At 41.2% G+C, this 26,570-nt stretch overlaps 1 protein-coding gene across 3 annotated transcripts in view; it reads right to left on the minus strand.

The window, feature by feature from the left end:
- Window positions 1-12,948, minus strand: part of KCNJ2 (potassium inwardly rectifying channel subfamily J member 2) — a 30,817-nt gene extending 17,869 nt beyond the window's left edge. The window contains exons 1-2 of one of the 3 annotated variants that reach the window (XM_045836984.1): window positions 12,905-12,948; window positions 1,849-7,112 (exon numbers count right to left, since the gene is read on the minus strand). In XM_045836984.1, coding sequence (XP_045692940.1) covers window positions 5,611-6,894 — 1,284 coding nt within the window. In that variant the 5' untranslated portion in view covers window positions 6,895-7,112; window positions 12,905-12,948 and the 3' untranslated portion in view covers window positions 1,849-5,610. Of the gene's footprint in view, window positions 1-1,848; window positions 7,113-12,062; window positions 12,228-12,904 lie in introns of those variants that run through there. The other 2 variants (XM_045836983.1, XR_006785404.1) reach the window with 2 other exon arrangements.
- Window positions 12,949-26,570: the final 13,622 nt, after the last annotated feature.

Genomic DNA, 26,570 nt, shown 5'->3' on the forward strand with positions numbered 1-26,570 from the left:
GCATAGAGCTAGTCTTCCTTCCTTCCTTCCTTCCTTCCTTCCTTCCTTCCTTCTTCCTTTCTTTCTTTCAATTTGGAGAAGCTAATCTGCTTGATTTCATCAGCTTGCCAGCTCTAAAATGGAACACGCTACAGTAAAACTTGTTTTCTTATTTACAGATATCATCCAGAGAGGTGCTACTGGCAGAGGCCAGGGTTCGGAGGCCTCATTTGGATGCCATTGGAAAGAAGGTGTTAAGCAGAAGGACTCTGAACTCCCGCCCTGCTTTCTCTTTTCATATATATTTTATAAAAATATTTTCGAAGTGGGGGCGAGGTTTATAGCTTTCAAGTCACTGCCTGGAATCACCATTCTCTCTCTTGCACAGCAGGACCGGTCACCAGCAGGACTGTGCTACACCTTTGACTGTGTCCCATGGGAAGACGGCAGAAGCCCCTGGCGTGGTGGGTGCCTGAAGTTTGGCTAGTAATTGAGCTTTGTCATTGAACAGGCCCGTGCAATTCCTAGTTAATTGAAATTAATCCGAAGTGTGTACCGAACCCCACAACCCAGGCTTACATTTCTAGCCTACCCTTTGTGAGTCATTCCTTCTCTCCAAGAACTAAAGGAGGAAGTACGCTTCCTGTGTGGAGGGAAAAAAGCCCTTTCATCACCTAGGAGAATAAAACTGAGAAGCAGAAAGACTTTAGACTAGATAGTGAAACTTTTACCAAGAATCACTCCAAACGGAAAACATAGAGTTGTGATACAAAGCACAGCCCAGGGCTGAATGGCCTCAGTTTAAATCTCAGCTCTAATACCTACTAGCTGTGTGTGCTTGCATGAGATGCTCAACCTCTCTGGGCCTCATTTCTTCATTTCTTAAATGAGGATAAAAATAGCACCTACTCCATTGGTTTGCTGTTAAGATTATATTCAAACTTATTAAGTTAAAACTTATTAAGAACCAGAACCATGCTGAAACATAGTTACACATAGTTAACTGTTTGCCAAGGAAAAAATATTAAGGAGCAGCCCTTATTTTTGAATGCAGGTTTTCTCTGTATTTCCCATCTTCAAAAACAGTTATTCCAAATTTGCTAGAGAGGAAGCCATACTTTCCCTGAGACCGTGTGTCCTTGGTAACTTCGTGCCTTCAAACAACATATACCTTAGTGGATTAAACTAGGTTTGGAGGCAGAATACACCTGAATTCTAATACCACTTCATGACTAATGAGCTTTCAAATCTAGCCTCAGCTTCTTCAACTACAGCAGAGGTTGATAAATCTGGCCCGCCACCTGCCATTGTAAATAAAGTTTTATTGAAACACAGCCACACTATTGATCCCATACTACTTGTCATTGCTTTCACACCACAGGGTTGGAGTTGCAGAGTTCAGGCAAACAGTCTCTGTTCTGCAAACCAAAAAATTTTACTATCTGGCCCTTTACGAAACAACGTGCCTACTTCTGAGTTCTAACACAACAATAATAACTTTCCAATTTGCTTTTTGAGAATGAGTTAATACCTAGGTTCCAAGAAAAGGGACTGTTGTTATTAAACAAAAAAAAATCTAAATCTAAACCTTATTATATTTTTTGTTAGTTATGTTTGCTTGTTTCTTATTGTTTTTTTTTTCTATCCTCTCTCCACCTAGGTCATTCTGTCCGAAAACAAAATATGAGCTTGACTTCCTCCCACCTGGATTAAACTAATCTGCCACCCCACTGCACCTGCCTGTGAGGGCCATTTCTATGGCTCTATTCACGCAAACCGTAGGGTTTCTCTCCCATTGTGTACCGACACTTGCTTTACCGCTCCACGATTCTACATAAGCATAGAGGAAGCCCAGAGATCTCGCACCACTTTGTTTTTCAACATTGAAGTTTTTATTTAGAAATAATAAAATAAGACATAATATATAAAAATATGTACAATCCATGGTTTGTGCAGTACAATAGGAAGACTGTAGATACAAAAGGACGGCAAACGGGAAGCTAACAACTATCACGGTTGTACAGGCCGGGTTTGTTCAGCTCACCAGAGGCCAGAGCTAAAACCCAACGTCTCTAGAAAAGAGATTCTAGTTGGGAGAGTGCGTGGGGGTGGGGATGACTATGCAACACTTTTTTTTCACCTTAACATTAGTAGACACAGAGTGAAAAAGAACTCACTCTGCCTCTCAGGACAAGTTTCTTGCCTTTACCGAGTGGCTTATCATATAATATGAACTGACATTTGGTATTTGCAAGGGTAACAATTTGGGGGGATACAGTCCATGAAATAAACATCAAGGTTTGGGATGGGAGTTTGTAAGGACGAAAGGAAGTGAAGGGAAAAAAATAATTCATTAACAGACTGTTTTTTAAAGGTAAAACTTTCTCCAGGAATTTGGAAATGACTACAGTGCTATAGTGTGACATTCTTTAAATGTCTGATTCAAGTATATGCTTAGAGGGATAGAAAACTATTCCTTTCTCAATAATCAAAATAGAAGTCACTTTGTCTACATTTTATTTAAAAATAGGATAACCAAGAATCTATGCCTCCTCCCAAAAATATAATGCCCAGCCAGATATGGGCAAAGAATTCTTTAAAAGGGAATAAGTCCTAAGTAAATTCAATGAGGGTTTGCTTACAATAGAGAAGCAACACGTATCCAGGAATAGACCCCAGACATTCATGGTGAGTCCCTTCAATCTGCATTCTAATGGCATGTGTGTACTGATTAAGGAGACCTGGGCAGTAAGGACAAATGTTTCAAATGTTTTGAAGGTAAAATGCAGCAAAAAAATTTTGTGCATTACCTGTGTCATGGCTCTTGACAAAAAAAGCTTGTAACTGTTAAAATACTAATAACTAGAAAAAAGCTTTCAAATGAACAGTCCATGCTGAAATAAATAACCGGAGAACGTAGCAATACAAACCTTATAAGGCTGGTATATACTTGCTAAAACCATGCTAACCGGTAGCATATAGGTACTAGCTGTCAGAAATTGCTGCACTGGAATTATACTTTCTATGGCAATTTTTTTCCCTTTACACACTTCTATTTACATTTGGCTTTAAATATGAAAATATCTGATAAACTTTATAAAATGTACACTTTAAAAACATAGCTTCTGCAAAATTTTCTTGAAAAAAACAAACAAACAAACAAACCTGTGCACCAGAAGTTTTAGATTTTTTTTCTCTATTTCAGAAAGAAGTTGAAAGATTTCCCTCCCTCATTCCTGCCCCCCATGCCCACCCCCTCTTCAAATATCTCTTGTCTTTTTAAGTGGCAGCACTGTGTGTCTGGGAGGAGCCTCGTCTGCAGTCACCCCCACTCCATCTTCATTTAATTTACATATCACTGAATACTCTTTGGTTTGATTATTTTCCTTTGCGAAATATCAAATAGCAGCAGCTGAAGCCCTAGGTACTCTCTCACTGTCAATAGCTGAACTGCGCCTCTTGGGTAGATTCTCTTGCTCACTCAATCCCAGTCCCTCCGACTCTCTGAACAACTTCCCCAAACTGCCTTTTAATCTGGATTTCAAACAGCATCCACTTGCTTTTGACACCTCTGTCTTGGTTTCCAGGAAAATTAACGCCACAGTTTTCAAACCCAAGGACTTGGAGAGCTGACAACAGCAGGTGCTGTGACCTTATTGCAGGCACTGCATTCGGAGATGGCTGCTCAAGACCCAGAGACCGTCACAAACATCAATTCACAAAATACAGGATTCTAGAACAAGCTGTTTTTTAATGGCATACAGGGAGATAATACCATGAGAGAGTTGGTTTTGAGACTCCAATTAAAAAGAAAAGTCAGTAACCCCAGAATTCACAGATAGGGTACTTCAGACCAAGAAAAAAGTATTAAGCTACAGTGAGGGGAAGTTGTTTTTATCAAGTCAGGCAGCCAGGCAGGATAGGATTCTGGGAAACAGTGCCCATAGTCACCCACTCGTGAGGGCCACCGGGGACAAGGATCAGCTCAGAGTCAGTCATTAGTGGGCGCACATAAAGGAGAAATAACCCTTTTTGGCCATTATCTCCTTTCCTTGTGATTGTGTTATACTTTGTATGGCTCTTGTTGACCCTAAAATACTGAGACATTTCCATTCCTACCCTCTACCACTAAGTGATTTTCCTCCCTCTCCTGAACTCAGGAGCTGATGTACTACATCCAGAGAGGCTTGTCCACATCTCACCGCCTCCCCCACTTCGGCATTTCTCCAGGCGGACCGATCAGAAGGACCAGCCCAGTGAGCTGGCGTGGCATCATTTCTAAGGCAAAGTCCACCCAGAAATGTCCTGGGAGTCAGGGAAATGAATTCAACCACAAGGGCTTAAACCAGTTTACTTTCCATGGTGGATGGCTCAGTGTTGAGGATGCCGACTAAATTCAACCAAGATCTTATCTTATGGAATAAATTTTGGAATGTGCAAAAAGGGAAAACCCAGAAAAACCCAAGAACATGTCACCAACTCTCACCTTATGTGTTAGCCTCACCAGCACTACCTGGCAGGAGAGAAAGGATGTTTATAGTGTGTGTGTGTGTGTGTGTGTGTGTGTGTGTGTGAATGTCACTTCCCCTTTCTTCTTCCTCTTTTAATACAAAAGTTATATGAAAGAACAAAATTTAAAAAGCACTAGATGCTGTGTGTACGATGTCCTATTTTCTAAAGGGCAGTTCAGGTTCTTGCTGAGGTTCAAAGTCATTGCTTCTTGATATCAAGGAAGCTTTTCTTCCTTTTTAGTATAAGCTCCACTGTGCAAAAATGTGCATTATCTTTGGTATTTATTTTAGGTAGTCTGACTTAAAATTTGAGATAACCCATTAACATCATGAAAGGGAAAAAAAACCCAACCCGGAGGCTACCATTTGGCTAGTGTTACATAATGCCCTTATGTAACTGGTGAGAGAGAGAGGGAGAGAGAGGAAGAGAGAAGGAGGGGGAGAGGGGGGAGAGGGAGAGAGAGAGAGGGAGGGAGAGTGTGAGAGAGTGAGAGAGAAGGAGAGAGTGAGAGAGTGAGAGAGAGAGAGAGAGAGAGAATCAATTCTAGCAAACAAATTACTGGCCTCGAAAAATCAGGCTCTCATTTTGGCAGCTAATAGCCAAATACTTGCCACTTTGAAGCGCATATCATGAGCTTTCAACAAAGTTCAATACTGACTTTTAAATTACACTAAAGAAAAACTACACTGCAACAAAAATACAATTTGTGTTCATGTAGTTTTTAGCAGCTTTTCAAGATTAAGGCAGAGTCTTGCCTTTGTTATGCCATTAAAAACATTCTTGTTCCCTAAAGAGAAGCATTCTGAATAAGTCAAATACCCAACCAAGGCTTGCCTGCAAGTTCAAGTCTTGTAAAAACACAAAACAAAACACAAAACCCCCATAACTTATTCTACAACATGTATATGTGCCATCAGGTCATGGGGAGACATGTTTAGTGCTTTCCGTTAATCTTTGAGCTTAGAGTCTTTCTCTGAAACCATTGTGCTCGCCTCAGTCCCTGGTGGCCACTTGCCTTGACCCACCTCTTCGCCAGTACCGTCGTCTGAATCACTGTTTTGGGCCTTTGACCACCAGACTGTGTTTTCACGTAACTATTCCAGAGAAAGAATCAGTAAGTCATATCTCTGATTCTCGCCGTAAGGGCCTGGGCTCTAGAGGTACGCTTGCCTGGTTGTGAAGGTCAATGTCAGGGGGTGTGTCTGTACTTGTGCTTTCTGGAACGCCATTGTCACTGTCATCTTCCTCTTTGCTCGTGAGGGCAACTTCATTTTCATAGCAAAATGAATTTGCATTTGAGAGGATATATTTCTTTTCTGCTAAGTCTCTGGCGCTGCAAAGGGGTGTGTTAGGTACTTCATAAGTCTTGTGGAACCTTGAATAGTCCACTTTGTAGTAATGCTTCTCTTCAAACAGGACGGGCTCATAGCGGTGGCCCCAAAGGATTTCATTTGCCAGGTACGAGCTACGGCACTGTGTCGTCATGGCCGTGGCTTCTACCATGCCTTCCAGTATCACGACGATTTCAAAGTCCGCGTTGTCAATGTCCTGTTTACTTAAGTCATACAAAGGGCTGTCTTCGTCGATTTCATGGACTATTGTGATTGGGGACACCAGAAATATACGGTCAATTCCACTGTCGAAGCCAACATTGATGTCTATTTGATCCAGGGGGATATACTCCCCTTCTGAAGTAATTCTGGATTTGAGGAGCTGCGCTCGAACATGAGCTTCCACCAGGTGGCTTTTCCGAAGATTGCCCACTCGCCACATCAAACAGAGCTTGCCATCTCTCATGGCGATCACGGCATTGTGACTGAAGACAAGAGTCTCATTTCTCTTCTTCGGTTTTGCCATCTTCGCCATGACTGCGCCAATGATAAAGGCGTCGATGATGCAGCCCACGATTGACTGGAACACCACCATGAAAACAGCGATCGGGCACTCGTCCGTGACGCACCTGAAACCATAGCCTATGGTGGTCTGGGTCTCAATGGAGAAGAGGAAGGCGGCCGTGAAACTTTTGACCTCAGACACACAAGCTTTGCTCTCCTTTGGTGCATCCAGATCCCCATGGAGCAGAGCTATCAACCAAAATGCGCAGCCAAAAAATAGCCACGAGAGCACAAAAGCCAGGCAGAAGATAACCAGCATCCACCGCCAGCGAATGTCCACGCACGTGGTAAAGATGTCTGCGAGATACCGTTGTCCCTTCTCACCCACGTTGATGAACTGAACATTGCAGTGCCCGTCTTTCTTCACAAAGCGGCTCCTGCACTGTTGTCGGGTGTGGACTTTGCTCTTCCCGTTCCCAAAGCCATTTGCAACCGCCATGGTGGCCAGCTTCATGCCGTCTTCTTCTGAAGACACGATGCTATAGCGGTTGGTTCGCACACTGCCCATCGCTTCTGCCGTGGACTCCAGTGCTTCTGCTTTGGAAAACAGTCTGAGTTTTTGCAAAACCCTTTGGAGAAACAGTTTTGAATGCTCAGTGAGGACACACACCAAAAAAAAAAATAAGGAGAGATGGGGTTCTCCGGGAGCCTTGAGGTTCTACCAAGGTCTTTCTACTGACATGCAGAGTTACCTTAGTAACTCAGCTGACATCCAGAGAACAGGTCCTGCCAAAAACAGAGAGAGCATTCATTACAAAAGAAATCATTATTAAGGGTTCTGCTTCCTAAGGCAACACTTCCTAGCAAGACACAGAGTCAGACGTAGATAAATAAATATACCCCATGTTGAACGACTGGGTTTTTAATTCTTTGCTTCACAAAAGATTTTTTTAAATTATACTTAACAGCATTAAATCTTTAAACCCAGAAAAATTAGTTGTTTGTGACACTCTTTCCAGAAACTTTCAGGTCCCGTTTCTCCTATTATTTGCAAACAATCTAAAACGTTCTGTTGTATGGGTCTACATCTCCCCTCTCATTCTCTTCTTTTGCTTTCTCTGCTTGCAAGGGTCTTGAGTTATTAAACAGAAGAAAGACTTTCTAACCCCAAGGTTAATCCAAAACTCAATCCATGGAGATTCAAGAACTTGGACACATCTAGAGAACACTCCATACGAATGCAGAATGTTATCAGTTGAACTGCAGGTACATTATGGAAGAATATGACAAGGGTGAAATCAGAAGGCATAGGTTATTTTTGTTTAAATGATGAAACTGAGCAGACAAGTCCTTAAAATCATCTGAAATGGATCCCAATTTCTGGCAAAATGTTTGGGCTGGCTTCCTTCTTCCGCACACTTCAAGCAGCCACTATGCAGAAATGCCTGATAACATCTCTGTTAGTGCAAGTGATTCTGACTTGAAGACGCAAATTTGCTCTGGGGGAGAGAGCGATTCTGTTGCCTAGCAATCAGAGTCCTGAAAATTCTCTGGAGATGGGACTGCCATGTGTAATGATAGGCTTGGAAGTAAGCACCTTTGTGCCAAAGGACCAGGTCTTTAAGGGATTGAGATAAGGCAGGAACTCATTTCATATGAGTCCAATTCTGTGTTTTCCCAAACAGAGGCAACTGTGTAGGAATAGATCATAAATGTCAGTCAGCTTACTTTCACTTCCAAGCGCTGCTGTTTGCTGTATGTTCCTATGGAGAAGGCACTCACCTTTACCTAATGTGAACAAACAGTAGTTCTCAGTTTTCTACTCTTGCCTTATCCTATCCTAGGTTAAAAAAAAAACTATCCATAGATTTTAACTTTCCTTCTCAGCTCCAAAGACACTATTTTTCCCCTAGATTAATTAACAAAAGCCTAAGCAAAAGGCAGGGGGTGTTTTCTTTATCAAATATAAATTAATGCAGCATAGAATTAAAAACTAAAAGTGATTCTCCACATTTCAAGCAGCCACATCTTTCTCCTGCATTAAAGGCAGACAAGGAACAACAGATAAAAAAGGTCAGAAATCCGTTGAAGCCCTCATAATGAGGACTGCACTTTTGCTTTCTCCCCCAACCAAATCATATTAAGATTAAGCAGTTAACAAAACCAATCTCAGCCAAGCCACCTGCAAACAAAAAAGCAAGTCATTTATCTTATTTTTGTTCACCCCCTTACAGAGAGGCAAGGTGCATTGTCTTTGAAAAATGCCTCGTTACAGTCTTTTCTCTTTTCCCTCCTCATCCAAGTTATTATGCAAGAATGTGCCCCAACACATTTTTCCTCAGATTAGTCATCTGTGAAAATTGCAATGTGTGTTACATTTTGGCAGCTTTTGACACCTAAATGATGCCCGATTTGAAAGTGTCTTTGAATTACTTTATAAAAAGAAGTTACTGTGCCTTCCCAGTCTTCCACCTGCTTCAATGTTTTGTCTGCTTCTCTAGGAAGTCTGTACTTGGACAAAAGAAACAACACTCCTATTCCTCGGGGTTCTAGATCCTGGACACATGAAAAGAACTTTCTATACAGTGCTCGCAGCTCATTTGACTCATATGAAATTGCCAAGCATTTCTACACAAAACCAGATAGAGGTGACACAACACCAAATGCAGGTGTATTTTTCCCAAACAAGGGTGGGGGGAAAGGCTTCACTTAAATAGTTCTTGTATCTTTGCATTCTGAGGGACTTCAGAATTTTATAAGCTGACACCAAGAAATTCCCTTTTGATGATTCAAAATAATCCTTCCTTCTGAGTTAGCATTAGGGACCATGCATAGACAGTCTCAAATTTCTTCTGACTTATTTCTGCACTTTTTCAGATTAAAGCATAACAACCACAGGAAATCTAAAGACTGAATTACGACGACTTTCCAAAAATCTTGACTCCAGGACATTAGCCTGAATCCCACAAAACTGCACACTACCAGCCTCCTCTGAATAGCTTTCCACATTTAGACCCTTGCAAAGAGCCTGGATTGAGTGACTATTATTGCTTCGTTTCCATTGCTAATAACAGAATGTGTTCCACATGCAGAGCATCATTTACAAATTTTGCCATTTCCACTTAGAAAGGGGAAAAAGGATTTTGGGGGGCAAAATGGAGACTTTCGCCACTTTGAATAGATGTGCTCCAAAACAGATTTGTATGTGTGCATGCATTTAGACTTTGGTGTGGCTGATTACATAGCAAAAATCTAGAACCTGCCAAAGTCTGATAGGTTAATTGTTTTAGTATTCCACTAAGAAAAGTGACTTTCCTATTACCCTGCCCAAATGCCAAGTGGCTTTAGGCAAGGGGACAACTTGCTTGCTCCTCTCTCACTGAAAATCACCAAGCCATGAGCATCTGGGAGAACTTCCATTCGCAACAGGGCTTCTGTGCAACTTGGTTTTATGGACAGATTCAAAATGATTTTTGGAGAAAGAATCAATTAAGAGCAGATGAGAACACTGAGTGAGGTGACTCCTTGATGGGAACAACTGAGAAGAATCGATATTTGATTGGATGAACAACGTGGGAATCCCCCTTTCAGCCAAAATACTGAAGGGCCTGATGTAAATTTGAAAGACACAAATCATCATTTCACCCAGGCTATAACCAATGAGGTAGAAAATGTTTCTGGGAAATTGAGAAGCTACATGTGGTGCTGTTCATGGTAAGACTATTTATAGGCTGAGCCAAAATTAAGCATAAGCAATGGAAAAAAATAGTTCAGTGCTTCAATCTTAGGTAGATGTTAAGGGACAGGGAGCTATGGGTGAAAAAAATGTCAAGGAGATAACACAGTGACTGACCTTAAGTCATTTTTATCATATAAAAAATATTTCCAATATGAATTATAAAAAAAACAGAAAAATGTAATTGTGAACAATAAAGAAGAATGCATGTGCCCCATACTATATGTTCATGGCGTAGTGAAAAAGCAAGTGAAAAGCTAAGGATGAGAGCTAGGTAGTACAAGCTAGGTAGTGTGCTGGGCTTAGAGAGAGGTCTGCTAATGAGTGTTTAGAGCAGCTATTCCCCAGCTGACGCCATATAGACCAGCCTGGTGTGCTCTGGGCACATGTTGCTATGTGAGCACAACTGCTAGCAAAGCAACCTCTTAGAAGCTCAGTAAACAGAAGGGAGGGGGAGGGGAAACAAGGAAGGGGAAGGGGATACCCATTTGCCTACGTGATCACCTCAACATTTACAATCAACAATGCACGCAGCATCACTCAGCATACACAAATGCTGAAAAATATATGTTATATGATAAATGAAAAAATACACTAAAATAAAGAAAAACTTAAAGCAGCCCATCTGTTTGGGTAAAGACATGGTCAACCTTTCAAGCTACTCAAAAGTCATATAAGGACTCTACTGCTAACTGCAGATTCAACAACCAGGGAGTCTCATGGAAGTGGAAATACCATGGGTTCTTTTTAGTGACAAATTTACAAGAGCTTAGAACAAATATTCCTAGGGACACCAATAACATGAAATGAAGTGCCCCCAAAACATGAGGGGGAAGGGTTAAAGGCAAAGTGAAATGACCTTGACCCCAACTCCCACCCCTCCCACAGTCCTTGAAGTTACACCTTTTATTCCTGAGCATGGAGATTTTTCCAGATAATGGCAAATATAAATAAAACACAGGGGATGAGGGTGGAAGTGAGCAAGAAAAAGCTAACAAGTACATGCTAATACACAGCAGACATACAACAGTGGTTGGTGGGAGAAAAATCTGACAGCCTTTAGATTATTAATGTGAAAAAAGTGATAAAAAGCAATATGCATTCTTTGCATACCCAAAACACATTTTCAAATAAAGTCTTATTTATTACAGGTAAGTCCTGAGTTTATAAAAATCCCCAGGAATCACAGCCATATCCTGGTTGCCATCCTACTGATACATTCACCCAGGCACAAACATTTCCTATCTCTATTTTTTTTTCCAATTGTCACGATGAGTCTGTGTTATGATGCAATCTTTTTTGCAGAAAATGTCGTTTCCACCACTAGGCTCCCTAGAAACCACACTGTCTTCAACTTAGGTGTTAATACTATTAGGAATCCTAAGTTGCTTAGGGGAGAGAGACATAATGGTGTGAAAGTTTTTCGGTGTTTAGGCTCCATTCCAACTCGAGCTCCTGCTCTCTTCTTCCCCAAAGCAACTTTGAGACGCTTGCTCTGTTTCGAATTCGACACTACACTCGAAGCAATGACAAAGGAAAAAAAAAAAAAGCCATGGATCAAGAGAATTGCTGAGTACCAAGGTCTGCCAAGGTTTGAGACGAGTACTTTACATATACACTGCGCCCCTTCCCTTTTCTTCGTTAGAGTGAGAGTCAAAGTAAAGTTCCCTCGCCCTTGTCTCCAAACTCAGTATCTCGCTACAGCTGGTGCATTGGAAGTTATGAGCACAAACAGATGCTGCAGAGAAATGTTTCTATTGCTCAACTGTTCCAAGCATGTCTCAGTATTTTTAGATCTGGGGATGTTCTGGTGCGCACACAAACTCTATAGGCATGATCTGGGACTCGGGAGCTTCGGTGAGCGCTACTGCAGCATGACAGCTGGGCACTTCTGGAGCAGCGGGGCAGGACACAGTCGCGAATGGCAGCCCGAGTCCACTCCCCAGGACACACAGGCAGAGAGACAGAAGGAGAAAAAGAAAACACGCAGCAGCCCTTACCTGTTGCTGGAGCAGGAGCATGGGGACATGGAGTGGAAGTTGGGGGGCACAGAGGCATGTAAGATCCAGTAGTTTGTAAGAGCCAGTGAGCCAAAGCAAACCAGAATTCCCAAGACTCAGCTTGCCGGCTACGGGGAAGACTGCGCGCTGGCCAGGGCTCCAGTGCGCTCTGCAATATCCTGGGCTCTTTTGAGCCGGCCCACGAGATACCGGCCTGCCTGGCTCCGCCCCCCGGTCGCTGCGGGCCAATCGCAGCCGGTCTGGCCGCGCGTCCGGCCCAGAAAACCGCGGCGGGGAGGGGAGGATGCTACACCCGCGGCCTTGGGCTCTGCCAACTAGGAGAACCTGCCGCGGCTTCCACCGCCTACAGCCTCCAAGCCCGGTCCGGGAGTCAGGCCCCGGCTGGGCAGGAGGAGCTTGCGCTCCATCTTGGAAAGCAGCAGGTGGAAAGCTCCGCTTCCGGGCTTTGGAGGCTACTTAAAATTGCAGCCTGGCCTTAGGCAAAGTTTCCTACCCTTCTCAGAGCCCCACACTTCCCTTTTTCTATCCTCTGTAGCCACTGCGCCGTGCGTGCTTCTCGAGGGGACAGAGAAATGCTGGTGCCAGTGCCAGGGCGAAACGTCTGCAGCTAGGGAGGATTGCATTTCAACCCTGGTGCGCCCACCCTTCCTCCCACCCCCGCGAATCCGCTGCAGAACCTGCACTACGCGGAGAAGCCGCAAATTAAATGGGGAAAGGGACTGCGACTGGCGCACACAGCCCAGCTGGATTTAGACGCGCGCAAGTGTTGCAAGTGCATAGCCGCAGGACTCTTTCTTCCCCACTGTTCGTGAATTACGTACAAAGCGCCTAGACTTCTCCAAAGGGTGAACGACTTCTTCCCTCTCTTGCTGTCCTCCCTCAATCTCTTTCTCCACCACCGCCCGGCACGCTCTGCTGATCTAAAATCGGAGCAATTAGAGAGTAATGAATTCTCTGGAACAGCAACTCCTACAGACACTCACGCTTTGCCCTTGCATCAGCGCCTTCCAGCCCTCATTTCCAGCAACAAGGCAATAACGTGTAGACCCTTTTAAAAATCTGTCAAGTTCAGTGTTAACTGGGTCTGGGTACTGGAACTTCGTAGATTAATCTGTGTGAGTTTGTGTATGTTTGTGTGAACTGCATTATACAAGCATAAAACATTTAGTAGTCTTTTCCTAACAGCGAGTTCGAAATACGTGTGTGTGATTAATGTTAACTTCCTCAAGCGATCAAATTTGTCTTTCGAGCAGTTTATTAATCCTCTAAAAGGCCTCTTAGAGTCGCCAAACTACTTCAACAATCTAGTTCTTATTCTGGGCGGCACAGTCCGGGTACATTTGTGTTTGGAGAGAGAGAGAGGTGAAACGCACTTTACAAGGGAAGGGTTTGCGCCTGTGCTCACCTCTGAGCCTCATACCCTCACATGGCCTCTAGGAGGTGCTGGTGAAATATGCTTTGGTTTTGCAGATTTGTACTTAATCCTGCGTTAGCGTGTGCCTCTTTTCCTAGCACTGAACAAAATATTGAAATTAAAAGGATGTGGAGTAGTTTATGCACGCGGTGTCACTGCTCTGATAGCCAAATGCATTCCTGTTCCATTCCACTTGTTGAGATTACTCAGTCTGCAAGCCCTGTTACCAACTGTCTGGCCCTTTAAAGCACTGTACGAGGGAATGTGATGCCTCACACGAGGGAGGTCTACCTTAACGCTTATTTATTAAGTCGTGTGTTATTTATAAACAGCTTGAATGAACTCTGCGAAATAGATGGATGTCTAGGAACCCAGGCTGTACCCCGAAGCTAAAAGAACCTGGAGACAGACAAGCTAACTCTAGATAGCCCAAGGACAGAGCATGAATTACAGCTGATTCCACTGGGATAACCTGAAATGTGTTTTCTGTTGGATTTCTTCTAAGAAACAGGTGGGAGAGGTCTGATTAATTCCTTAAAACATGTTAAGCCTAAATGGAAAGAGGAAATTAATCATTTATATATGTTCTCTTCTTTTATTATGATTCAATCTCTGCATCTGTAGATGGCTAAGAATTTTCCAAACCATATGAATTCAGAGAGGCAACACTTTTATTTCCAGCTGTTTTTGAACATCAGTCATCCAGAAGAAGATGCCATTTCCCTGAAACTTGGATTGAAATGGTTTTACTTTAATATTTTACTGTAAATAAACTGAATGTACCACAGGCCAAAGTAGTTTTATATGATAGGAAAATCTTTAAAGAAAGGAACACCAAGTTATAAGATTATGGTTGGTTGTATATATTTAGTTATGGGAGGAGGGGTGAATAAATATCCTAGTCTTTCTCATCGGCATTCCTCTCCCTCTCCCATGGACTTACACCTTGAAGTAGAAAGTTGAAGAACACTGGATTATTTTAATAAGCAGCTTCCTAATCTCAATGAAAAATTTTACATGATTTAGCTAAATAAAGAAATATGAAAGACATATTCAGTAAGTGAAACTTTGCAAATGCACTATAGCATTGTTTCATTTCATTGCTTCATCTTATAAAGGAAAAAATATAAATATGCATTTTAAATTAATAAGTGACTTTTCCCTTTGTCCCCCCATTAGGAAAATTCTAGTGTTCCAATGCAATCAGTGCTTGCAAAATATACTTTTTGGAGTGATGTGTGATACAGATTTCTCAAGTCAGAGTACATCATTTTTGGCCGAATCAGTCTTTATTTAGCAAAAAATCCCATTAGCTTTGGACACCAATGCAGTCGGGTGTTGGGATCCATCTGTGGATTAATTTTTTCCAAGGAAATGACAATTATGCTATTACTGATTCCCTCTATGGTAACCACCTATGAGAGCCAAATATTAGTCACAATCTAGATCTGTAATCTGATTGTGAGTGGTTGTATGACGCAGAAGGTGATTGTCCCACTAGGAACACAGATCTGTCCTTTGTACTTATATAAAGATCTCCAGCAAATAAGTATAGCTTCAGACTTCCATTAACCATATATGCAACCAATTTCACAATGGTAAGAGGTGAAAAACTCCTGCCATTTGCATCTACTAGGTATTAAGAACCACTTAGGAAGCTTCACAGCAATAGTAAATAGTCATAATAAATAAGTGTCAGATTGACTTGAAATGTAGACAGGGTGAGTGCAATCTGCTGCTATGTGGACAAGCCACCTACTATGGTATTTTAAGGCACTGTATATATTCTCATCTATTAGGAAACAGTTTTAGCAACTTCACTTATAGCATTGGTAAGATTTAATCTTCATATTAAAGTCAATAAATCTATTTGTTGAGTAGATACTTTGTAATTTAGCTATATGCTAGTTTATGATATGGGAGCCTTAAGGGCCCTAGGAGAAACAATTGCTTCCCTTTAATGATTCACAGTCTCCAATTGAGCAGACAAGCAATGTACATATTGAAATCAAATGACAATATAAGGCAGCCTGTGATTAAATGCTAAAATGGATCATGCAAAACAAAAATTCCAGAGTTTCTGAGGAGTGGAATGAAATGGAGTTGAATTTATGGAGAGGTCTTCTAGAATGGAAGACTTAATATTATGACATATTACCATATACAGTTGTGTTAAGGATGCTGAGAACATACTAGAAGGCAATCCTGTGTGTGTCCTAAAATGCCTGTTTGCCCCAGATCTGTCTATCTATGTGCATGTAATCATCTGTATAAATTTGAACCTGCTTCTTAGAATGTCACACATGTCACTGCTTACACAGACACCATTTCCCCTAAAGCAAATGCTCCACAAGCCTTATGTGTCATTTGTCAGCACTGTAACACATAGTGACTATGCCTGATTTATCTGGCACACCTGGGAATGCAACATATCACATAATGGCTTTCTAAACTGAAATGTGTTTGGGTGGGAATTCTCTTCCCTGATATATTGTATGCATTCTCAGTCTCTCCCACTGATTGGCTCTGAAGCACTGGGTACATATTTCTAGAAGAGCAGAGTTTTTTCCTCTCATGCTATTACAAGTATTTTTTCTCTATATTTATTTCTACCCACCCATAGTCACATTTAAAAAATCCACTGCTGTGTCTTTTTTCCTTTCTATCCTTGTTGCCCCGAGTATAGCCATGTTTTTAAAAAGTCAGTCTTATTAAATGCCAGTTGAATAAAGACATGAGTGAAAGTCACAATATTTTGAGGGATAATATGACTTTTGCATAATGACTCAGTTTCATTTTAATAACCATAAGCTGTTTCATTTTACCTGGAACAGAGCAAGCTTATCAGGGTACAGTAAGAGCAGCACCCCCTATATCAAATGACCCTAGACTAAACTCACTTAAGCCTTCTTTCTGCTTGTTTTTCCTTCTTCTCCATCAGTGACAACCTTCACTGCTCATTTTTGCTTCTGCCAATGTGCCTTGAATCTATAAGGCTGTTACAGAGCTCTGTCTAATTTGCTGATTCTCTCTGCAGTGGGCTGAGAAATGTAACTAAGGTTGTTAAAAATATGTATATAAAGTAAAAGCAACTACAATCAAAGGTTTTTAAAGTGGATGTATGTTTTTGAAATAGAATGAAGAGATGCTAAAATTGGAGTTACCTTGTTTTGTTCTGTCCTTTTTTGGGTAAAAATCTTCAGGATATGGATTTACGAGATCTATTTTAGCTTCTCAGAGCACTTAAATGTTTTAGTCCTTGTATTTGCTGTGTTATGAAGAGTAGAGGTAAATAAAGTACCCCTGTGTTTGCAAATATGCCTATGTTTATATGTATATATACAATAAAATCATACTCTCTTTTCTTAAAAAATCATCACGCGCTTACTGTGCCCATGAACGTGGTCTTTATTTTTTATCAAACATTGTTAAAACTAACAACAGTAAGTGGGATTGCTCTCTAAGAAGCCCACCTTCCACACAGCAGCCAAGATATTATTTAGTGAATTACATTTCATGCTTTGGAAGACTTCATTTATCTCATGTGGGTGCAGCAATTACACTCTAAAAATGCCTCATAAATGAAAAGGTAAGCATCTGAGGAGTTTAGGAACGTCTCATAGCCATATCTGGAAGTATAGGTTAGCCTTAGACAAAGGGAGGAAAGTAAATGGATGGCCAGCATCTGAATAAATGCATGAATAGAGGGTTATTTGCATCGAACATTAATTTTGAGCCAGATTTTACCCCCTAAGACATGCTCGGGGAATTGACAATTCATTCTTCAGACGGGGAGGAGCACAAAGAACAGCCACCGGACTCTCCTTCCTTCGTTTGTTCCTCCGCCTGCAGTCCTGACATGGGATTGTTTCTATTGTTTTTGTTTGTTTGTTTGTTTGTTTGTTTGTTTTTAATCATGGATGGTTTACCAAATCTCACTTTTCATTTATAAGGAAATAGAGATGTAAAAATTATGTTCCAGGAAAGCTCCCTGTGTGAGTGGAAGCTGTCCATATGCATTCTGAGCCTGCCGATTACGAGTCCTGCAAAACTGAACTTTTTGTAGCATCTTGGCTCAGACAGAGATGCTACAAAATCTAGGAAGTATAGAATAGCATCTATATTTTTCACAGCACTTACTGATTCCCCCAGATCATCTCCACCCTGACTGTAGTGTGTGAAGCTTAGTCTTTCACTATTTCCTAATTCCAAATGTTTGGCTCAATGTCCATGCTTCTCTGGGGAAGAGTTTCTTCTGTTTTAAAAATAAATTTGATTGGCATCTAAGGATTTGATGGAATCTTTTCCTCCTTCACGGACTGGTGTGTATTATACAGGCATATACCCTTAATTGATACTTAATTTCAGGCTTTTGATACATTTATCTTGTTACATGCAAAGCCCTGTATATAAGTGACAAGGAAATAAAACTTGTATGACAATTATGCAAAAATAAAATGCTGTACCTACTGTCACCAATAACATTAATGACAAATGATAACAGAACAAATAGCATTAATAGCATTATATGATTATTAAAAGAAAACCCATGTTATGTCATTACTCATTTTATAGGTGCTTACTTAGATATTTTAATGTATTAATTAGAATCAAATCCAGATATTTCCTCTCCTGCATTTGGATTTGAGCTACATCGGTCTATTTTAAATGTTAGAGAAATTCAAATGAATTAGCACTCTAAACACGTGTTCAAGAAAATTATTTCTATGGTTAGCAATAGAGAAACTAAATTTGTAACACGAACTTAAATTGTGTCACTGCGTTTCAGCTTCTGGTTTTATTGGCAAAGAAAACCTCCATTCAGAACTTGTGTTTATATCAAAATATATTCTTTTACATGGTTTGCATAAGTAAGTCACTACATTTTAGCAAGGCAGGAACTGACCCTACAAACAATACTATTTTGTAACCTGATTGTCATCTCCCTGCATGTACATTGAAATACATGAAGACTCATACTGTGCCTGTCAAATCGATCAGGAGAGCTAGCTTTCCTGTTTACCAAAATTAAAATTCATGCATGTCAGTACACACCATAGTGCTTTTTAAAAATTTTATGAAAAATAATATTTTTCTCACTTGGACAAAAGTTAAGCCCCAACGGTGTTACTCCTAACGTCTATTCTTTTTACATAAAAATGTGGTGTCTCCTCAGCGGAGAATTAAGTGAGGGAATAGTGTATCTAATAAGTTGGTTGGCAGAAAGAAAATTTGAAGCAGACATGCACATTAGAATTATTTCTGGTGAGTCGGTGGTGACACATCTGAAAACCTCATGAGAGGATGAGGAAGGTTAAGTTTTGAGTTGTAATTATTAGTCCTGGAGAAAGAGCTTTCCTGAGCATTGAGATTTCCTTTCTCAGTAACCTTCTTTCATGATTTGGATTTTATGATGTACAGAGTTAAGTTATATTTTACATTAGATTTGCAATTAAAAAAATCATCTACTCACCCATTGCACGCACATATCTTATGCATTAAAATATGAAAACTTCAAAACTTCTAAGGCAACGCTCTCAGTAGTTTCCAAAAATAAAATAATCTATAGAGCTCTGAGGCTAGGCAGCTTCAATATTTCAGTAAAACACTAGCTACGGACACAGAACATAAGCAGTTTCCTTAGAGGAGAAGACGATAAAAATGTTATCGTATTTCCTTGCTTAAGTTATTTGAACCTCTATTGGGCAAAGCATCATTTAGCACAAGGCCTAGTCACCACCGCCATAGCTATAGGCAGTATAATGGAAATGTATGGGTGTCTCTTTAATCCTGGGCTTCAAAGGGATCCATGATCTCCCCTAAGTAAATTAGCTCAGAAACTTGATTATTCCTCTCTCTGTTCTATCTTCTCTTTTCATGCATTGCTCGCTTTGCTTCATTTTACCTCTCCATGGCCCATATTTCAAATCCTACAAAAAAAGGGATTGGGACCCAAACTTAGCCAGTGATGCAGGCACAGTGCTCAAAAGTATATCACTGTCACAATTTAGCATTTGGTTCACCTCTGGACATAGCAGCTGGGAATCTGCATGAGTCTAGCTCCACAGGCTCTGCTGAAAAGCAACATGCCCCCAAAACACCAAGCACATTTGATAATATAAAATTGAGCCGTACCGTGCAGGTGAAACCATCCAGTTGGCAAATAATGATAATAATAATAATCATATAAAAATTATTTTTGAAATTATTTCTCCAGAGGAAAAATCAACCTCTGTGAGTTGACTTAAAGACCATGATATAAAACCAAGGAAAAAAAAAGATAGAAAATGAGGAAGAAGCCTAGGCATTGACAGACGTTCTGTCTGTCTCCTGTCTCCCGGACCCTCCTCGAGTCTGCATCGGAAGGCAGCCTGACCTGCAGCCCATTTCCAGCAACATTAGGAGTGGGAGATCTCTCCTGCGAAAGGTCTTGCCCCTGACTCCACTGAAGACCCCCTCAGGCTCTGAAAACTTTTTCTCACAGGACAGCTTGAGCGAGTCTATGAGTTCACGCTCAAAGTGAATTTGCTAATTTCCTCTCTGTGCAAGGACCAGGGTATTTATTTCTCTTACGTAATTTCCAGGGAGTCCGTTACATGACCCAACTTCTATTCTGTTGGCCGACTCAGGGACCTTACCATCAAACAGTCACCATTGGTGAGAACAACCAAGGACTGATATATGACTGCAAAGGAACTTAACAATTCCTGGAAGGAAAAGGGTTAAGAGCCAGTAAAAACAGCATAAATTTACACATAACCTAGTGCGATTACACTTTGATTCTCTTCCTTGCAAGGAACGACAACAATGCAACCTCCACAATTAACGCTTCTGGTCTAAAAAAACTTCTCCCCAAAGGACACAGTCCACCCACTGCAGATGGTCTCAACAACCTTCTGGCTAGAAAGGTCCTCTACATAGAGAGGTGCACTCGCTGGTGGGCTTTCTTTCCAAGGGACCTGAAAGGTTCATGACAGCATGGGAAAACAATCTCAACTATTGGGCTGAAGGGCAAACACAGCCTTGTGTGACTGGTTTGCGATGGTTTGATTCCAGCTGACAGGTTCTAGAATTATAACTGCTTTGTCCCAAACTCGCTAAGAAGGGGGATGGCTTGAATTGCCTGAGGACTTGGCTTCAGAAAGAATTATGAGCAGATAAAAGCTAATGCACTGGCTTAAAAGTTACCAAAAAAAAAAAGAAAAAAAATAAAGAAATAAAAGAGAACTAGCCCTGATACCATTGCCTTTTATCCAGTGACCAAGCATCGTGCTCTGCTTTCTTTCTACAAAATACAGGAAGAAGATTGTCTAAGTGAGGGAAAAATAGAGGATGTGGATTTGTTTTCCTGTAAAAATGACATCGAATGCTCCAAAGGGGGAATAAGGCACGTGGCTCAGTCCTCTCTGTCCTCACCCAGCAATGGAGCTTCCCTGAATAACCAAGCTAGTTGCAAATTGAGCTCTCAGGTGGGGGGTCAGTTGGGCCATGGCAAAGGGGAAAAATGGAGCTGCAGCTTCTCTCTTCCTTGCTCAGATCCCTAAACTGACCAACAGTCCCCCTTTACATTTTTTCTCTATTTCCTTTCTCTTCTAGGAATTTTCCATCAGTTGGAGAGCAAGGACATCAGTTGTCACACTGGGAGAAGTTGCACTTGTGCTTTTGGCTGTGGACACACTGGGGTGGTCGTGTCTTTGCCTGCAGAACCCACTAGTGCTAGAGGGGCATGCAGCAGCTACCCCACAGATTCCACCCCACCAATGCTACCCTGTTCTTTTCTTCCCCTAACCTCCCCACAGATTCCTCAAGGAAAACCTCTTAATGCTCCCTGGCCATGGAGCTCAAATACCTAAACCACTAGATATCTAGAGGATGGTCTTGGGGCCTTTTGAATACTATTGATTGTATTAGAAGTTCTGACAAAGATCAGAACTAAAACAGAAAAGGCAGCAATCCAGGGGGTGGGGAGGGGAACAATTGGAGGTGGCATCATTGAGTGATTTTTGTTCAAAAATCAATTCTTCAAAAAACTGACTTCTTTGTGTGAAGAAACTTCCCTGATACCAGATATGGCCAACTCTGAAATGAGTTCTCCCAAACATATCCCTCTTCTTTTGTTCATGACAAACAATAGAGGACTGAGCCTTCGTGATAGGATAGTACCTACATGAAGAAAATGACCCAGAACAGAGATAGATGTTTCGTAGGTGAATATCCTTGTTATACGAGACCCCTAGGAAAGAAAACCTTCGTCTGAAACCTGGGCCTTTCTGATATTTTGAGTCAAGGACGTCCCATTCCCCATGGTGCTAGGTCTGCAGACCCCAGTGTTCAGGCCAAATCTGGCTCACCCTCTACACAACTCATGAGCTGAGAACACTCTTACATGTTCAAATGGTAGGCGCTAGAGATGACGGATGAAGAATATTTTGTGACACTTGATTGTTTTATAAAATTCAAATTTCTGTGTTTATAAATGAGTTGTACCAGATGAGAGCCACGCTCATTTGCTGGCAGGTAGTCCCTGACGATCTCTGCACTGCATGACACAGCTGAGTGCGTGAGACAGAGACTGCCCACAGCCCACAAAACCTAACACATGTCCTATCTGGCCCTTCACTGAGAACGTTTGCCAACCACTGGCCCAGAGTCATGCTACGGAACACAAAGCCGAAGTGAATAAAAAGGGTGTGAATGCAATTCCTCATCTCTGATCCTAGCAGGCTGCATACAGTAAACGTGCATCCATAGAGAACACCTGGCCTTTCAACCCATGGGGCAGTATGTGGGTAAATGTTCAGAATTGCCTCTTGGAGTCAATTAAATAGAAACACAGAAGGGGGGATCATAAATAGAAAGATGGATAGGATTTTAAAAATAAATGGTTGTATTTCATGAGAAGTTCTAGGTAGAAAATGATCAAACATTTGAAAAGATATAAAGCCAGTCCCTTCATTTCGGAGGAATTTTTAGTTTCAGAATGTAATGAAATGAAAATGGCGATATTAATGACTTCAAACAATATAGGACTTCCCCAAGTCCTCTTTATTTGGTATTAAAACTTTTTATTTAAAAATGGACTTTAGTGATCTTTAGGGTTAATATTCCTCAAAAATCCATGGATGAATTAATTCTCTACTTTTAACCTGCTTTTCATTTTACATGGGTGGAAGAGAGAGTTGAACAAGCTCTTCCTTCAGGTCCCACCTGGTTATTTCCTCTGATCTCTTTGGCTAAACTAAAATGGCAGCGCTTTTACCTTATTTTATTGGACCTCTCAACAATCTGATCTACTAGAAATAAAGGTGATATAATCCATTTTGAAACCTCTGCATAAATGTAAGTACTCTGGGAGTCATGTAATTTAAATGATTATAATATAATTATAGTTCAATGAGTCATGACCTTAGTCCTCTGTGCCCTGGGTGGTTTCAGACTATGGCATTGAATATGACATCATCCTATTATTTCTTCTGTTTGTCTTTCCTTGTTACTTTAATCTGATGATCTCTGAAGGCTGATCTAAAGGTGGTGTTGCTAATTATTACTATTATTATCCTTATTATCATTGTAGTTTTCAGTACAGGGAATGCTAAGCTAGAGACCACTACTTTCTTCATAGCCCATAATGAATTGCACATGAACTTAAAAGCAAGGATGTTCTCTTTTCAACACAATGTTCTTATAGGAATATAGAGTTCCTTCATGTAGGCTCCTGGAAAAATTAAGTATACTGGCAGCTATCCTTGTAAATAATCAGAAAACAAAAAAATAGTGCATTTGATACTTTCAAGAATGTTCCCTTTTTAAGAATTTGTAAATACCCTCCCTGGCTGGCATAGCTCAGTGGATTGAGCACGGGCTGTGAACCAAAGTGTCGCAGGTTCGATTCCCAATCAGGGCACATGCCTGGGTTGCAGGCCACAGCCCCCAGCAACCGCACATTGATCTTTCTCTGTCTCTCTCTCTTTCTCCCTCCCTTCCCTCTCTAAAAATAAATAAATAAAATCTTAAAAATTCAAAAAAAATGAGATTCTTGTCCCTTAAAAAAAAAGAATTTGTAAATAAGTACACCAACAAGTTTTTGTCAGCCTCTCTCTTGCTTATTTGTTGTAATAGTCAACAAAAAGCAACAATTTACTGTAGCTATTTGATGAATAGCAGCTTTACCATAAACTAAATATAAACACATTCCCTATTCAAATATTACTATTGAATCTACAATAAGAGGCACAAACTATACATTAAATTAGAGCTGGTTTGCATCATTACTCATTAGTCAATATAGCAATGCATAGCCTAATGTACAACCACACACAGCTTTCCAAATGTTTCATTGACTCACTGAAAACCCATTACGAGACTTGAGTCATCGTTCTCCGTCTTTATTACACTTTCGACGAAAATTGAACCTGTTCAGCTTTTATGTTCTGATAGGTTGATTAAATAGCTCTGTTAGGTTTTAAAATTACCTATGTGCTCACTAATAGTGTGTTTTTAAAGTACAAAGAGTAAATTTTAAAAAACGTTGTTTGAAAATGGTGCCAAAGAGCATACCCCAAACCAAGGCGGCACCAAATTCCGCTAGCTCTGCGCCCTCGTAACAGCGGCTGCAGAGAGGGCGCACTGCGGACGGGACCAACAGCGGCAGAGAGTGTGGAGATGGAGGCCAGGCTGGCGTTGACCAAAAAGACCCATTTTGCTTGACATTGAACAAGAATGTGTGTGGGTGGGGGGAATCAAACCCATGAAGAGGGAAAAAAATAATGTAAGCTCTCATGAGGGCCAGCAAATGTTTGATTGAGAATTTCGTTTCTCAGTTGATTGCTTTTTAGCTCCAGCCTGAACCCGTTGTTCTAGAACAATTTCAGTTTAAAACAAACTCATGTTTCTCTAGCTCATAGAACCCGGCACTTTGCCCGTTCCACTATGCTTTAGTAGGATAGACCAAAAAAGCTTGACCCATGGGCTAGGATACACCAACACATTTGACACATTTGCCTTCAACCGTTGTAATATATGACCAGCTAGAGAGAGAGTTGGAGAGCTGGCATATTACAGAGTCAGAGTTTTGTTTTGTTTTGTTTTGTTTTTTTCTCTGTGGTATACTTTTGTGATAGGTATTCTTCTTGAGCCAGAAATGGTGATCTAGTCCTTTGCTTCTAGATCCTCACGATTAATGTTTCAATGGCAGATAAATTTAGTTCTCTCTTTTAGTGAATGCACAAGCGCAGGTGCCACTCACACACACAAAAAACGTTGATTTGAAAAGTTGGATTTTTTGAAATTGATACATTCTTGCAAACTAAACTTCATAACAAATGTTCTAGAGGAAGAAAAGCACACAGCCACGCTGGCAGCTGATGCTGCTTTAAACATGTGATCACAGACTTCAGAGGGGACTTCGGGACTGCCTACCAGCCCAGTTCTATTTCCCTAGTCCATTCATACTCCTGGTCTCTGAGATGAGTGTTTGGACCTTCGCTATCTCCACTCAAACCTCTGATACCCTTTACTCTTAGCCAGATCCTCACTTCTCATTATAAAGGAAAAACAAAAGCAGAGAGAATAACATCTCCAGCCTCAGCTCCCCTGGGCCTCAACATGAAATCCGCCTCCATGCCTCTACCTGCATGTACTGTCTCTCCTCCCATACCTGCGGCTACGATGTCACCCCTCCCTCCCTTGTACACTAGATGCCACATCCCTTCTCAACTATTCCAGGGCTATACTTCTTTAATTATCCCCTCTCTCCTACATCATCTATTTTTTCCTCTCGATGGGATCATTCCCATCTGTTCACAAGCATGCTAAACTACCTCCCACTTACAAAAGAGAAAGAAAAATACAAAGAAAGAAATAAAATTAAAGGAAAGCATCCCTTGACCCCGTATCTCCCTCTGGCTATTATTACTTCCCATATCTTCTTGCCTTTACATCAAAACTTTTCAAAAGTTGCCACTACTTCCCACCTCTCATTCTCCCTACAACCTCCTTGAGTCGGTATTCACCCCAGGCATTCATTCCAAAGGCTTTCACACAAGTTCCACAGTCAACTCTGTTCTTGCTCAGCTCACGGGGCCTCTGAGCCATACTTAAAGGTCAGTGACTTCTTGGATCACTTCCTTTACTTGGCTATTAAGTAGCCACTCTTCTCTGTCTTACCTTATACCTTGCAGACAGCTTGTTCCTTCTTGGCCTCCTGTAATAAATTTCCTTCTGTTTCAGCCTCGCCACATGGCAGGGCCCCTGGCTCTGGCACCCTGTTTTCATGCCACATTCAGCTTCTGGCAGGTTTCATGCAAACTTGCACCATTAAAGGCAGATATACACATGGGACTTCCAAACCTGTCCTCAGGTCCAACTTCTCTGCAACTCCAAATTCACAGATACGACCTCCTACTTTTTCCCCTACTTGACTATCCAGTAAGCATCTGAGAGACACCTTGGCCAACACAGAACTCTTAATTTTTGCTACTCCCCTAGACCCTCAAACTCCTCCCTGCATCGTTTTTTCACTAGCTTAGAACTCTCTGCCTCAGGTGTCCACGTGGTTTACTTGTTCTGGTCTAGCTTTAGGATATTCTCTTCTAACGTCCTGAGCAGATAGATGTTCCCTCCAGTGAGAGACCTTCCCTGGACACCCTGCCTGAAACGGCATCCACCGCTCTTGGCACGGGTATATTCCTTTCTTCTCTCTTCATGGAACTTAGCTGTGTCTGTCATTGAATTCTGTGTTTGTCTCCTTGCTTTCTCTCTCTCCTCCTACATTGTAAGTCCAAGAGAGCAAGATTATCTTTTAAAAACTTTGGTTCATTATTGGCTACACAATGTCTATGATTGACAGGACACAGGGTAAATGCTCAATATATGAATACATGAGTTAATGAATTTTAGAAAAAGCAGGTACCGCAACTGAAACTCTTATTTCACTGAATGTGTCCATTCTAGTCTTGGCAAACAAACAGCCAGGGCAGGAAGAAAGAAAGGACTAGTCAGAAAAATAAAGCTGGCGCTCACAGTGAGATTTACTGTTCATTGCAACAAACTGTGGGAAGAGATGACAAGTGGTA

Source organism: Phyllostomus hastatus, unplaced genomic scaffold (genome assembly GCF_019186645.2).
Source record: "Phyllostomus hastatus isolate PE091 unplaced genomic scaffold, TTU_PhHast_1.1 phas_contig_210, whole genome shotgun sequence".
Classification (NCBI taxonomy): domain Eukaryota; kingdom Metazoa; phylum Chordata; class Mammalia; order Chiroptera; family Phyllostomidae; genus Phyllostomus; species Phyllostomus hastatus.